The 16,466-nt window shown below is 42.9% G+C and overlaps 1 protein-coding gene across 2 annotated transcripts in view; it reads right to left on the reverse strand.

The window, feature by feature from the left end:
• Nucleotides 1-450: 450 nt before the first annotated feature.
• CAVIN2 (caveolae associated protein 2) overlaps nucleotides 451-16,466 on the reverse strand; it is a 127,582-nt gene continuing 111,566 nt past the window's right edge. For both annotated transcript variants that reach the window (XM_086955393.1, XM_086955394.1), the window contains one exon: nucleotides 451-4,999. In XM_086955393.1, the coding sequence (XP_086811519.1) occupies nucleotides 4,223-4,999 (777 nt within the window). In that variant the 3' untranslated portion in view covers nucleotides 451-4,222. The remainder of the gene's footprint in view (nucleotides 5,000-16,466) is intronic.

A 16,466-nucleotide genomic window follows, 5' to 3' on the forward strand; every position in this document is an offset into this window, starting at 1 on the left:
TCTTAGAACATTGACAAAAAGGGAATATTTGTACAAATAATCCGACCTAGGTAAACTGTTTATGCTTGGTACCTTGTGACTGTTTGAAACTTTAAGACAGTTTGTGGTGGGATTTGAGATTGGTATTGTCTTGCCTGTGTCACAGGTTGTTTTTTAAATGTTGAAACTATGACGCTGTGTTTTTTCTTTTTGCCTTCAGCGCTATATGTAGACAAAACCAGGACTTGTGGTAAAGGAGTTGGAGGTGCGGCTGATCTTATGACTGACGCATCCTGTTTCAGGTCCTGCTTTTAATAGAATAATTTACATTTGTAAACATAGTTGCAACCGTTAAAAATGTGTCACAAACTGAACATGGAGGGAAGAAGCAATGACGAACTTAGTGGACAAAATGACGGTTTCTTGCTGCCTTTTCCGATATTTGATCTTTCCAATGAATTATACATTGAATTAATTTTAATGACATTTTATTTACATGATGAGGTTAGTTGCATACATGGAATACGTCATTCACATTAGTGGTACTAAAACATGACTACGGTAGTAGTAACTTGCCTTCAGTGTTTTCATAGGTGCATGGTGAAACAGTATATTTTTAGGCTACACAGTGGCTTTCTCGTGAGCACATTTTACAGAAAATGATCTAAGGGGATTTACGAGGAACTGTAGAAAAGGCTATATTTTACCATAACTATCAAACAAGAGAGTAACAGGGGCTATAATACAGGAACTCAGAACTTGTTCGAAAAACAGACAAATACAGTTTACACTATTTTAGTGTTTGGGTAAAACGGACACAAAGAAACAGAATTTGCACCGCTCCAGACTACACAAAGAATTTTGCCCCGGTCCAAAATGGAAAAATGAACTGTCAGAACCATTGCCAAACATGCACAAAGAAGTTATTGGTTATAAATAAATAACTCATGAGCCACAAATAACAGTTTTGAGAATACAGAACATACTGCGAGATTTTTTTACTAATGCTTTAAAACGAGTTTGTTCCTTGGTACTCAAAGTAGCATTTTGTGCTGCCCCCAATCCCTCGCTCCTATTCCCTCTCTGGGATAATCCTTTGGTAGTCAAGTGGGCGAGCATCAGTGAGAGGAACACATTTGCACATGGTTTAAATCCCGTTTCAGGAACAAACTTTGTACTCAAAACTGACTTAGTGGCCATTTGTTATGAGGCCTTTAGTTTCTAGTTCTGTCACTGCTGTTATCTAAGAAAATTCTCCATCCGATTTGAAAAACTTCTCATTACTATTACTTGTGGGATATAGGTACACACTTTCTGTGACAGTCTCGAGCTACTGAAGCTTCTCCCTTACCAGGTATTGTGTGACGACCTCATGTGAACAACACTGCTGCAGGAATGTGTGCCCAGAGTAGTAAGTGGAATGACCCAAGTATTAACTATGTGGACAATGGAAGAAAGGAGGTATTTGATCAGCAACTGTAAATACCTTAGAGCAACAAACACAGCAGGAGCAGTAAGCACAGACCTATGACTGAGTGTCTGGAACTTATGGTTGTGTGATACAATATATAAAGAGACTGCAAATAGGAATGATGCTCACTTTTATGAAGCCAGAGGAATGGTAATCCTTTATAGGACTGGAACACGACAGACATTTATTTTCTATATATTGAATAACTAAACATTGAAAAAACTGGCACCTCTGGGTAAAGGCAATTTACCATTTAGAAATAAGCCAAGGTGTGAACAGCCTGAATAGCAGAGGCATTTTCAACTGAAATGTTTTTGGATTGGCCGGTGATCTGCTGATCGTTCAGGAAAACACAGCAGACCGGTCCAATATGAATTAATTAGTGGACCGAACCCCACTTGACCACTCTTCATCAACACTAGGGCAGATCTATGTATCCATCACATGCCTCCATTACAACATGTTACCTACATGATACTGCTTCCTAACTCCCTCGTAGAAGCTCAATCACGTAGAACTTAAGAACTGCAGAACTTCCTAACTCATTATCTATGCACATAACTTTAAATGTGAAATATATCTAAATGTCTTTGGAGATATCAGGATTGGGACTAAAAATAAAATGTAAAAAATAAAGGTTATACCATTTGAATTTCTTTACTCCAGTGAAGGTGCAATGAATATAAATTACTAAAATAGAAATTGAAATAGGTTCATGCCTTAATTCAAGAGTGAATTATTCATGGCGAAAGAAGATTCGGTTACTTAATGAGCAACCATTGTTCAGTTTCATCCTCGAGCAGCTTTTAATTCTTGTGATTTCTTTTTATTTTTGTTTTATTTTTTTCCGACCTGGCAGATTTTACGCAGCCCTTAGGGTTTGGTGGCATTTTACACATTTGTATCACAAGTCACTGCCATACACGCAATGCGTTCTCAGCAGGAAATACACTTTTACATTAGTGCATGTTCTATATGTAGCATAAATGGCAGGGTGATATGCTCTGCACTCAGTCTATACATTTTGTATCAGTGCTCGAGTACAACTAGCAAAAACAGACCCTGGCGTTAAACAAACATGAGTCATTAGCAATGCATATATTTTGCACCTAGCCCTGCAATGAAGCACGCAATGTCATGGAATTATTGCAAAAGTATAGCAAAGAATTATTATATGCTATGACTAAAATAGTGAGACTATACTACTAATTGAAGAAATATATCAATAAGAACGTAAAACATACATTAAGCTCTACTTCGTGGAAATATACATAATTACTATTGCTGGGCATATAAAATGCAACATACACTTAGTTGTTTTCACAACATTTCTACATATTTTGAAAAACCTCATGAAGATGTTTGCAAATCTATGATAATAGCTTCATGCTTGGATAGATCAAAGGTAAGACCACACGAAGAATATATGATCAGAAGTGATGAGGACGTGTTAAGTTTGTCATTAAAAATTATCAACCCTCATTAAATTGATTTTTTCAAAAAGTTTCACAGAGAAATTTCAAGATGGCAAGAAAAGTAGAAATATCCTCACAGTCTGATTTTCACAGCTACAATACGTGGTCCATTCGGTTGATCAAAGAGAAAAAATGCTAACTTTAGTTCTGCCACACAAATGTGAAAAATATCTGGTCCCTCAGGCTTCCAGCAATCCCAACTTTGCTTCCTTCAATGGTTTGTTTGCAGACGAATGGGCCCTTCAGGAAATCAGGATACTTTCAAATTGACTAGCCTGTCTCTGCTAGTGATCGTAGACCTTGCAAGCTGTCCACATCACTGATAATACACTCTGACTAATATGTGTACAACAGATCACCAAAAGGAAGATCAGTCTGGAGACGGCTATTACTGGGCATGCCACATTTCTGAACATTTAAACTCTCCCTCTTGATCAAATCATTAGCCTCTCCTTCAACAGATTCAATATCATATCTCTTACTTGCTGTTTGTGCAGAAATAGTTCCGCCAGTCAATGTTTAATAACATGCACTTTGCCTCCAATGAATCAAAATGTTCTACCAAAAAATGAAAGGTGATATAAGAATTTGAATAATACCACTGCAACAATGGTACAACAACAATGGTATCGGAAATTCTTCCCACAACTTGGTACGTTGGGTGGTGTTCAAGGCCTTGTTTTGCAAAAGACCGGTGGTGCTGTCCCTGCCTTATGTCCTTGCTGTTACGGCCCAAGTCAACTTCTCATTGTTTTGGTGTCAACGAATTGCACTGAAAACTGTTTTCATGTATCCGCTGTCGGCTATGTGACAACAAAACCTATGTTGCAGACAGCTTTCCAGAGGTGATACACTAGGGAAAACATAAAAACAGGTCCAGATGCTCTTAAATACTCTTGTATAACCGCATCGTGTGAAATATGTTGACTTCCCTATTCAGATTCTTTCATGATTTAGCCCTAAAATACCATACCATACCATTTATTATAGTCAACCTGACCTTAACTTTCGTAGGCCCCTATACTTTAAGCTGGCTGATTCTCCTGAGATGCAGAATGTCCCATGAATTACTGTGAACCCTCAATAAAGGATTAAAACAACATGAAGCAAGTGCTTGCGATAATTTTCTAAAGGGCATCACCGAAAGCTGAATGTCAGTTTGTTTTGAGCATCATTGTAGTAAAACACAACGTGTAGAAGAAGTTAAAGAAACATGGACATGTAATGTATGCTTTAAGAATACAAAATGGCCTCAACTCAAAATCTGCATTTACAAAAAAAAGATATCACTGTGTAGTTAGGCAGTTAGGTTTATCTGGAGCACTGCTGTTTTGGGGGTTTGCTCTTCATGCAGCTCTTCCTCATCTTCAATATCTGCCTTAGGCTCAGGCTTGGACTCTTTCAAGTCAGATGTTTCTTGTGCCTCCTCAAATTCTTCGTTGTCTTCAGTGATTGGGAGCTCATTGTTCTTGCTTGTTCCTTTATTTTCCTCTGTTTCTTTTTCCATTGCATCTACAATAGCTTTGACCTCTTCCTTTTGGGTTGATGCCATTTCTGAGAGCAATTCATTCACTGATATTTTTTCATTCTCGTTGGAAAGCTGAACTTCTACTTCTGCTTTTTTGGGCTTCTCGTGTTCACTGGAATTCTCTCCTTCACGAACCTTCTTGACACTGAACGTGAGTGGTGGCACTTTGAAAGAAGAGGATGCTTTGTGGTGAGTATGAGTGAAAGATTTCTTAATTTTCTCCCTTCTTTCAGGAGACACAATCTTTGTGCTAATCTTATTCATCTTCTTTTCAATATTTTCACGGGAAAAAGCCTTTTTGAGGCTGTCCACCTTCTTGAGACTAGACCATTTGATTTTATCTGCTCTGGATTCTTCAAATTTCTCATCCATGTCTTCTAGACCGTCAACATCATGGGTGATTTCTTCATCGGAGGACAGTTCCACAGTATGCAATGTTTCTTCCACAGTTTTGTTCTCGTTGTTTGGCTCTTCCTGCCCTTCGGTAATACTCGGAGTCGATGGCGGCTCCTTCACAAACACATTGGCAGGGATTTCATTTTCCTCCTGAAAGAAACATTTAAAGTGTTGAGTGTTATAATTTTAATGCATCCTAAAAGGACAGACAAAGAAAATGGTGCACATTCTTTATTTTAATCATAAAGCACTAGAACAAAAGTATGGCTTATTTTCATTTTTAAATGAATCTTCACAATTAAAACCTAGATAACCATTTTGAGGCTTTTGAAAAATTCTCGGTAAGCTGCCACTGAAAACGATATGCGTAACTGATTTACATGGTGTCTACTTGCCAAAGTCTTAAAGCAGACACAATATGACACATATTGAACACAAGCAAGTGGGACAAGGCAAGCACCTGAAAACCTTCTGAAACAACAAACCTCTTCTGAACTGCAAAAAGGCAGAAGACTTACAAGTAGAAAATGGAAGCTTATACCATAATGATTGACTCATAATAGAAAATAGTGACTCCATTCCCATGTAGGGCTTCCTTGAAAGTTTTATTAAGTATAAATATAAGCACACCAAAAACAGCAGGAACACAGAAAAACATTCTTCGGTTTGAGACTCAGATAAAGTATCCATTTTGGCTTCTTAAATTTCCCAGCTAGTTTGCTCTTTTGTCACTGTGACATCCCTACGAGTATTGCGGATGACATCAACATTTTAAAGCCCCAGACAGTTTTACAGCTTTCTTCATCCACTGGTCTGTTTTTGTGTCATTCGCATTTTGCTTTCACCAGGGCCAGCATAGAGCGTGGGGCAGGGCTCTTCTGCCCACCTCATCCATTGGATAGCTTCACTATGTGTGTTTGCATGTACTCTTTCACAAGGAGCACATCCATATACAAGCTGGTTCCTTTCTTTGCCAAGGTTAATGGGGCACATTATCAAGAAAGCTCAATACATTATCGCCGCTTTTATTGGCAGGAAACTGCCGATAAAATGGTGATAATGGGCTTGATAATATGCTCTATGGAATTCCAATCGAAGCCCATGTTAGATGTCTTCATATCTAACATGGGCTTCGATTGAAATTCCATAGAGTATATTATCAAGCCCATTATCGCCGCTTTATCAGCAGTTTCCTGCCGATAAAACCGGCGATAATGTATAGAGTTTTCTTGATAATATGCCCCTTTGTTTCTTATTTATTACTTTGATGTTCCCTTTGTGTTCATACTCTGATATGATAGCAGGATGCTTTATACCAGTGAGCCAGATGATGGCACCGGCCACATTCCACACTTTGTAAATTCCTGTCTCTGGTCAATGCTGGCTTCCATTTGGAGTGTCTATCTGACTGGTGGTATTTCACAGCATAACAGATTGTCTCCATTTGAAACTATTCTGTATTTAGTTGTTGAAAGCTTCAGTATTAAACATGTGAATTCATAAGCAGATAATTCTTCAGAACACATTTATTCTGGGTTCCATTTCATCAATGGTTTGCCCCGAAAGAAAACCAATGGTAATCTTGTTTAATTTGCAGCACTTGTAACACTTTAAAACAAATCTTTCTTTCTTTCTTTCTTCCTTCCTTTCTTTCTTTCTTTGTTTTTTTGTTTCTTTCGTTGTTTCTATCTTCCTTTGATTTTTTCATTCGTTCATTCTTCCATTTTTTCTTTTTTCCTTTTAGCCCTATTTGGGAATGAAATGTCCCTTTACAAAATATCCTTTAGAGGCAAAAAAACTTCTCAGTGGAAACATTGTTAAATGACTGGCAACACATCTAAATTACTAATATTGCATGCTTTAGAGAGCGCCTTCAATATTGGCTTTTTTATAGATCTGATACACCTATCTACAGTTTATCTGACACCCCCTTTAAATCGGCATATTTTATTATATAAAACTGTGCTTAACCCTCTGGTAGCTTGGCACAAAAGCAGGCAGGCTTAACTTACAGACAATGTGTAAAGTTTTATGCAGCCCTCAAGCAGTAATAGAGTGAAAACACAACATCGGAAAACCTAAAGCAATTTAAAAAACAGAGTAAATTTTAATTTTAAAAAATGACACAGAAATTACAAAAGGCCAATAAGTAAAACCGGAGTTATGAACTTGTAGAGTTTTAAGTAAAAAGAGCACAGAGAAGCACAAATCACCAATCTTGGTTATCTGATCGTGCTGGGCCAGGTCAAAGTCAAAAGTTCAGGCAGACTGTGATAAAGCGCGGGGCAGATACAAAGACCAGGTTTGCCTCGGTCGTAGTGGTACCTTCTAACTCAGTCCAGTTCCACCCAATGACCCTCAGTCGGAGCTTCACGTTGGAAGGGGACCGTGAGGAGAATGTTGTTGGCACGAAGAGCTTAGCGCCCGTCGGACTTTCCCATCAGCAGGAATATGCAGATAGTTGTTGCTGTCTCAAAGAGAACTGTGTGAGTGAAGTCTAGAGTCTCCTGCCTGTGAGGTTGCACGGACAGTCAGATGCAAGTCCCATGTTAGTGTTGGTGAAGTCCACTTGCATTCGTGAGTAGATTGGGGACAGTTCTTCTTTGACAGAAAGAGCCCAAAACCTGGAGTCAAGTTCTTGGTCAGTTTGCAGATTGGAGGAGGACACTGTGACACCAGCCACGGGTCTAGTTACTGGGGATGCAGCTCTCAGGATCAGAACTCAATTCAGCATATGCCAGTAGCAGGGTTCAAGCAGGTCCAGTCGGTGCTGGTCAGCTGGCCAGTTGCAGAGAAGGCCTCTGGAAGCTTGTTGTGCCACTGTAGCTAAAACAGGAGGTCACTTCTGGGATCCTGGGCTCAAGGCACGCAAGTCTTCCTTTTTCATCCAACAGGCCAATAATTCTTCTCTATCTTCTCAAGTCTAGGAGTGATCTGATGAGAGGCTTTGAGGGTGCTACATTTATACCCAGTGCCAGTCTGTGTGGGGTCACCCTCTTTCAGTGGCATAGCTATTCCTCTCGTGGCACGTGGAGGTTCCTGATTTTGCTGGGGGGGTGCTGGCGAGATCCCCGGTTCCTATGCTGAACCCGCAGTGACTGTTTGAAGAGCGGGGGAATGGGGTGCCTGCCACAAGACTGCAGGTAACATTGGTTAGAGGCAGTCTCCCCCAAAACTCAGGATGCCCAGGGCGGACTGCCCCCTCCCACTTGCTATGCCACTGCACTCTTTGGCTTACCCTAAGCTGGTTGTAGTCAGTTCTTCCCATTCCCTTGGGTTTGACACCTCCATGTCTAGGGTACCAAAAGGGAAGGCAGACCATGGGGTGGTCTGCATTTGCGGTGACGGGCAGGCATCTACAGAAGTCATATGGATGTAGGCACAGCCCCCAGTGAACTTGGAAAGGAAGGTTTTTGTCTGGCAAAAGGTTTATTTTGTCACATCCAAATGGCAGTTTAAAATTGCATTACATGCTGTAGTTGCAGGTATGAGAGCTATTTTAATGACCTACTGTAGTGAGGGGCACAAGGGGTGCTGCAGCCCATTAGAAGCGTTTACTTTAAAGGCCTTCAGTAAAACATGAGTTCTAAAACCAATAAACAACAGGTCCAGCAGGGATCATATAGAAAAACTCTACTTTGACACATAGCAGACTACTACATTTTGGTAAAACATATATTTTACATTAGTACATCTTGATATTTTATTTTTTATTGTGAATGTACAGGCTGTAAATTTAAAGATTGTCAAACTATTTAATTCCAAATTGAAATGTTATATTGTTTTTTTGTCCAATCCTTAACTGCATCGCTGCTGCGGTGATTTTTGCGCTACGCGGCTTTTTTCGAAAAGCCGCGTTAGATGACGAGCTCAGCTCGTCATCCCCACACGCCCCCCGTGGCTGATGACGAGCTGAGCTCGTCATCAGCATCGAAGGGGTTAAAACCTTGGTGTTTCAAAACAGAATACTTTGTTTTTTGTGTGCTGTGGAGACGAACATGTTTTTTTGTTTTTAAGGAATGCCATGTCAGCCCTGTTTTATGCACCCATTAGTCAGAGGGTTAGGATACCGGTCCAAATCACAAACGACACCTCCCTGCTTTACCTCAGATTGTGCTTCTTGTGGGTTTGTGCACTAGCCCTGGCCAAGCTGCGGCAGCCATGTACCTGCATAGCATTGGGTCGCCATTATCACAGTTTGTGCATATTTCTGACACCTGTACTCCTAATGAGGTCTCAACACTGACCTGACTTTTTTTACAAGCACGTTCCTTTTACCTGAGGGTAAAGTACAGAGGAGAGGAACTCAGGAGATCTTGCAGTAGGGAAACGGTGATTGCAAGGGGTGGAAACAGGACCTGTTCCAAAGACGCCTGATGATTATGGGTAGGCCTTCCAACCTATCCATGGCAGAGGAATGGGAGAAGTGGAAGAGATTAGGATGGAGACTGGCTTCAAAAGATGGATGCCCAGTCAGGCTTCGGCTGGTCATAAAGGGAGGTAGATGTATGCTAGCAGCCTTCACTTCTCTTCTACAGAGAGATACAACACTGAAGGTTAATACCTACATTGCTGGACTGTAAAAGAGTTCGGCACTTCGGTGAATGATTTGGGTATTGGAGCTCAGACAACTTTATATTCGATTTATTGAAGTTTATGAGGCGAATTGTTTGTGACTCCAGACTTTCTTATGCACGAGTGATCACAGTCCGTGCCTGAGAATGTATCCGATGAACTGGCACATGTTCACCAGTATCCGTGCTCCTCACTCAGTACAAGGGACGCCAGTGAGGCTGAAGATTCCTCTCGGTATTAGATTGCACAAAGGTGCATCGTGTTCAGAACCTTCCTAATGTTGGACGGAATTGCCATGTGTTGACTGATAAGTGTCACGTGATATTTTCCATACCGGTCAAGCAATACAAGCTTTAAAAATAAATCAGATTGAAGTTTTCCGACTTTATATATTATTTTTTTTGATGATATCTCTAGTACCACCGCAGAGGGGGAGCGGTTACCTCAAGGATCTAGATAATTGGGATATGTTTTTCCTTACCCTGTGAAAGTCTTAAAACTTTCTGAAGAAAAGAAATATAAACCTGACTACAACATTAAGACAGTCAGATAAATATACAACGAAATTAGGCAAGTCTTCAATCTACCCAAAGCCAGACAAAAATGTAGTAAATCAGACCCTAATTTAAACGACAGCAAGAAATAAGTTAAAACGTGTACACTTGTAAGTAGTCTAATGTATATACAAAATGTAAACATATACATCCGTATGATGAAGTGAGAATGACAGTAAAGTTCCTGTTTGACATTTTATAGCCCATTTCCTTGCATTACTATTTAAATGTGTATTACAGTGAACATGGATGAGCATTACCTATTTTTAATCGTGGCATCAGTTGAGGCCAGATGAACAAAGCCATTTAGTGGTTGCAAGCCGAGTGACGTTCTAAATCACTGGGTTTGCGACTGCTATATGGCATATCAAAATATTCGAAACCCAATGGACTATGGATCACAGTTTGGCAGGGAGATTAGGGCGTCCCTTCCACATTCCGATTCATAGTCCTATTTTGGTCACAATCCATTGATAGGTAACCAACCTCGAAGGAGGTAGTAGTCCATTCATATATGGGAAGGGGTGCAAATGGAGAAAAAAAACTGTTTGGAAGTTGGCAGTAGTTTCATGGATCACTGGTAGCTCATAAGCAAACATTTTAAAATAGTACTCTGTTTTTCTAAAATGCAGACCTGTTTCCTTTAGTGATAATGGGCTGCATTAAAAAAAAAGATATATACCATCTTGATGATAGCACCCTATCAGAGTGAGTCTCAATTTGCGACCTATCTCTTGGATACTGATGCAGTAGGTCTTTGTTGGACTCGGCTCTTTTTGCAGGGTCATCCCTAAATTTTTGCCTTCCGCCTGTATTTTTTTATTTTGACCTGTTGTTGGCTGTTTTATGACTCTGGGCACGTTACCACTGCTGATCAGTGCTATTGTAAATTGATGTATGGATTAGTGACTCCATGATTGGCTGGTTTGGTTTACTTGTCAGACCCTAGTACAGTGCCCTGAGTGTACCCAGGGCTTGTAAACCAAATGCTGCTGGTGGGCTTGCAGCACTGGTTGTGCCACCCACAGAAGGAGCCTGTAAAAGTGTGTGTCAGGTCTGCCATTGCAGAGCGTGTGTGCAGTCTGGTACTGCCATGTTGACTGGGCAAGTGCACCACCTTGCCAGTCCCTCAACCTTCCCTTTTCTACATATTAGTCACTCTTATGGTAGGCCCAAGGGCAGGGTGCATCATGGGTAAAAGGAAGGGCAAGCCCTGATGTGTGTGGCATGTCCTAATAGTGAATTACAGTTATTTTTGTTTTTCACTATTGCAAGGCTATCTGTTCCCCATAAGCCAGAATGGGCAGTTTGATTATAACATCTTACAATCCTGTCTGACTCAGGGAACTAAGTAGAAATTCGAGTTTAGTATGCCTGAACTCAGAATGATAAAATACATCTTTTTGTGAAATTGGTTTTAACATCCTGTGTTTGAAAATACCACTTTTAGAAGGTAGGTATTTTCTTGTCTAACCATCGATGCCTGCCCCTGCTAGGTTGTGTATTTCTTGTCTGGAGTTTGCGTGACAGGGGCTGGGGGATTCCAGGAGACAGGGTGAGTCAGTGCAGGGCTGAATAGATAGATCTGCATGTAGATGGCTAGGAGGAGTTGCGCCTGGGACCTGAATAGGGCTGTGCCTTTCCTTCACAATGCTGACTCCACCTCCTGTGATGTGTCTGATGCCCCGGGCCTACACTGTTAAAGGAAAGAAGGAGTCTTGTCAACAAAGTGCTCCAGGACTAACCAGAACCGGTTTGGACTAGGCAAAGGCCTCTCTGCCTTCAGAGAACAAAGAGAAATGAGGATAGAAGGGGGGACTGGACCGCAGAACTTTAGATCACTTTTGGGAAACAAGAATAAACCTTTGCTGAGGAGAGGAACCAGAGGAACTGAGGAAGAGACTATCCCTAAGCTGAGTGCTGTCTGGGGGAATGGCCTGCAGTGGTTGCCTGACTGCTAAAGAAAGGAGAAAGACGTTGTGCTACTTTCATTCAACTTGTGAAGGATTTCCAAGGGCTTGAGATAGAGCTAGCCTCCTGATGAAGTCTCAGGGACAACAGACTTCCCACACCAGCTCCCCAAGAGTTCTTTGGAAGTGCCTGCTGTTGTGTTGAGCTTTCTGAGGGACTCCGTGTTGCAAGGAGCTGGACGCGCGACTTACGAAGAAGAAGCGTGTCGCTGTCTCAGCCGCTGTCATCGCATCACTGAAGAAGGGTGTCACCGCTGCCGATTTGCATCGTAGAAACGCCTCGCATCACCGGAGAAGAGTGGCGCCATTGCATCAAACGCCGTTGCATCATCGGGAAGCGTGTCACCGCCGCAGCCGCTGTCGTTGCATCACTGAGGAAGGGTGTCGCCGCTATATCTGTCGCATTGCATCGCCACAGCGCCTCACATCGCCAGAGAAGAGGATCGACGTTGCATCATTCGCCGCCGCATCACCGGGAAGCAGGTCCCGGCTCAGAAAAATCTCTGAGTCGCCGCATGGCCGTCGGGCGCGCACCCATTGTGTCGTATCAAGGAGAGGACGCCATTTTTGTTTCATTGCACCGGATCTTCATCGCATCATGGTGCTGCTGGTCGCATAGCCACAGAAGCGCAGTGAGAAACTGATGCATCACCTCCCCACGCCAAGAAGAACCGACGCATCCCCTACGCATCAGTAGGGGCCCGATGCATCACCATTCTTGAATGTAAGGAACCAAAGCATCACCTTCTCTGCAACACTTGCGTTGTACAGCGTTACGCATCCAAAGGTACATTGAACTCAAAGTGTCGCATTTTACATCTTAAGAGAACTAAGCTAATTCTAGTAGATTTGAAGTACAGTATTGTGGATTTTTGTCGTTTGTGTTACGTCTATATAAAAATACTTATTTTTATACTACAACTTGTGTGGTGTCCATCTGTATTGTGTTCACACTGCCCCTGAGATAAGCCTGCCTGCTCGTACCAAGCTACCAAGGTTCTAGTCACGTTCTAGTCGTCATAAGGACGCTAGACGGCTTTAAAAGGAGGGAAAATTAGGCGCTCACTCTTACTAGCTTACACAGAGCGTTATCTGCGCGTTGCGGGTGGTCCCTGATTGGAAAGCGCCCATCTGCGATATTTTAATGCTCCTAATTCAGTATTTGATTTAACTTTTTATTTTTGGGCATTATCCCTTGTTTTTAATCTTCAGCCCCCCACTTGCACCATAATTGATTGAAACCCACCGCTGTTGGGCGGGCCCTCTTCCTGGTTTCGGATCGTTTCCGTGGCGGCCATATTGGGTGAACCTTGGGACACCTGCCAGCGCCATTTGGGACCTCTCACGTTCTAGTCGTCATAAGGACGCTAGACGGCTTTAAAAAGAGGTCATGCTGACGCGGGGACGCCAGATTTCTGCCGGAGTTATGCCTGAGTTCAGCCCGTCTGCGCCCGTCCGCGCTGAGGACGGGCTGGACGCTGGACTCTCCCGTAAACTGCCGCAGGTAACCTACTATTACACCTTCCTGGAGATATTGGCTCTTAAACCATCTCATCTGCCTTGTACTCATAGATTCTCTCCAGAGGGTGTAATACACTCTCCCTTTTGTCACACTTGTAAATCGGCTCTTCTGCCACCCGTTTCTCTGGAGAGCAGTTCTTTGAATGCTTCAATGCCATCTGGGGCCACTTCGTCTAGAAAAGGATTCCTGGTTAACACTAGGTCTCTCATTAAAAACAATATCGCGTTTCATGAGTTCGTGTCGGACAGACAACCTGACTGGGTGTTTGTTACGGAAACGTGGGCTTCTGAGTCATCGGACCATGATCTATTGTTGGCAATTCCTGAAGGCTTCAAATTGCTCAGACAGGATAGATCTTAACGTAGAGGGGGGACTTGCCGGTCTCTGTAAATCCTCTCTGCCCTGTACGATAAAATCTCTGTCAGTGGCCTCGGATCCTTTTGAGGCATTGTATTTTTCCATTCTATGTGCCCCCTCGGTCTCTTTTACTGGCATCCTTATTTATAGACCTCCGGGCCCTAGAGCTGCTTTTAGCGGGGACTTGCTGAGGATTCTTGAACCTTATTTTGGTAAACCCCATTTCACCATACTAGGGGACCTTAATTTCCATTTGGAAAAATCAAGGGATACTGACACTGCTATGCTGGTGGACTCACTCGGAACTTGTGAGTGTATTCAATTGGTGAATAGCCCGACCCATCGGGCGAGTCACATCTTAAATGGCCTATTCACTAATGACCCTAGACTTTCAGTCGGTACTCCGGTGCCTCTAGTTTGGTCAGATCATCTGGCCGTACCTCTTGAACTAGTATCTGGCCCGGCAGAGCTGTCTGTTCTGACTACCAGCACTAGAGGTCCTAAAAGGAGCTACAGGAACATTACCAATGAAGCCCTTGCTCCCTATATAGAGACCAGCAAGTACTCTCTTTTGAGAGACGTTGACGAGGCAGCCGATGAGCTTGCTAATTCCATCACCAAAGCTGTTGATGAATTAGCCCCTGCATCTTATCGATACTCGGCATGTCTTAAACCTCCTGCCCCCTGGTTCACAGAATCACTAAGACTGTTGAGACAAAGTTGCAGAAGACAGGAGAGAAGATGGAGGAAGGCTTGGGATCCTACAGAAAGGGATGCACACAAGTGTTTGTTAAGAGAATACAAGGCTAGTGTAATCAGGGAAAAACAGGAGTTTTTATCAAATCTCACTACCTCCCTTACCTCTTCTAGGGAACTTTTCAAGATCGTGGACTCCCTTTGCTCCCTTCAAGTGCCGGATCCAGTTGTGGGTTCACAGGAGCTGTGTAACAATATCTCAGAGTTTTTCCATAATAAAATTCAAGATATATATCTTGCTTTGGAAACTCAGAGGACCACCTTGGGGGATCTCTCTCTCCAAGCTCTATCTAATTTAGAGTCTTGGTCGAGAGACTCCTCCAAGAGTCTTACTCATTTCCCGCCACTTTCCCTTGACAGGCTTGAGATCCTGCTGGATCGGACTAAATCGTCCTCGCCTCTGGACCCATGTCCTTTGAAGATTCTGAAGGATTGTAGGCTCACGCTTCTTCCGCCCCTCCTTGAAGTGATGAATGGTGCCATAACTCAAGGCACCTTCCCTTCAGTTTGGAAAAGGGCGATAGTGAAGCCTCTTCTGAAGAAACCCACGCTAGACCCAGAACAGCTTAAGAACTTTAGACCCATTTCCCTGTTACCGTCTCCCGCAAAAATGCTCGAATCACACCTGAATTTACATCTCTTTACCTTTCTGGATTCCTCTGGGTCCTTAGATAGCTCCCAGATGGATTCAGAAAGGCCCATAGTACGGAGTCAGCACTTACTATGGTGGTGAATAATATTCGCATGAAGGTGGATGCGGGTCAAACCACTGTGTTGGTACTACTTGACCTCACAGCAGCATTTGACACCCTGTCTCCCTCCACGTTAACATCGCGTTTGAGGGAGGCAGGGATTGCGGGTCCAGCCCTGAACCTTCTGCAATCTTTTTTACACCTAAGAGAGCAGAGAGTCATGCTTGGAGAGTTCCTCTCCCCTGCTAAATCCTTGCAGTATGGGGTGCCACAGGGGTCTGCCTTGAGTCCGACCCTATTTAACATCTATGTGGCCCCCCTCGCTAGGTTAGTAAAATCGCAGGGGATGGAGGTTGTGTCATACGCCGATGACACCCAAATCATGGTGTCTCTGGCTCACTCTGTTACCACCTCTGCCGTCAACTTTAGGACTTGTATGCAGACAGTCTCGGACTGGATGATCCAGAACTCCCTACATTTGAATGGCGATAAAACAGAGATTCTGGTCTTTGGCAAGGACCAGGATATCTGGTCCAGTGAGTGGTGGCCTTCATCTTTGGGAACTTGTCCATCTCCTTCCCAATCAGCCAGAAACCACGGCGTAATATTTGACACATCATTGTCCATGACTCTACAGGTCAATCGAACAGTGGACACTTGTTGGGGGGTCATTAAAATCCTCAAAAGAATCTTGCACTATCTTTCTCCCCTAGCACGTAAGCAGACGGTGGTTGCATTAGTGGGTTCCAGGTTGGATTACTGTAACACACTTTATGCAGACTCCAACAAGGGACTCATTCAGTGCCTTCAGGTCGTACAGAACGCGGCTGTGCGATTTGTTTTGGCTCTTCCTAATGCATCCTCTGCCACAATGGCCAGAATGAGCCTGCACTGGCTCCCTATACAACTGAGGATCTCTTTTAAGATCTTGTGCTTGGCCTATAGAGCTCTTGCAGATGGTCCTTTGGACCCTCTAGGTGCCCTGTTAACTCGCTATATGCCTAGTAGAACCCTCAGATCATCAGAGATGAATCTGCTTGTGGTTCCCCGTGCTAGGAAGGTCCGTTGGGGCAGTAGAGCATTTTCCATTGTTGCTCCTAGGCTGTGGAACTCTCTCCCTCTCGAGATTAAGGCCCAACCATCTTTGTCCCTTTTTAAAAAAGCGCTCAAAACTTGGTGCTTTATCAAGGC

The sequence above is a fragment of the Lissotriton vulgaris genome, chromosome 2_1 (assembly GCF_964263255.1).
Source record: "Lissotriton vulgaris chromosome 2_1, aLisVul1.2, whole genome shotgun sequence".
Lineage (NCBI taxonomy): Eukaryota > Metazoa > Chordata > Amphibia > Caudata > Salamandridae > Lissotriton > Lissotriton vulgaris.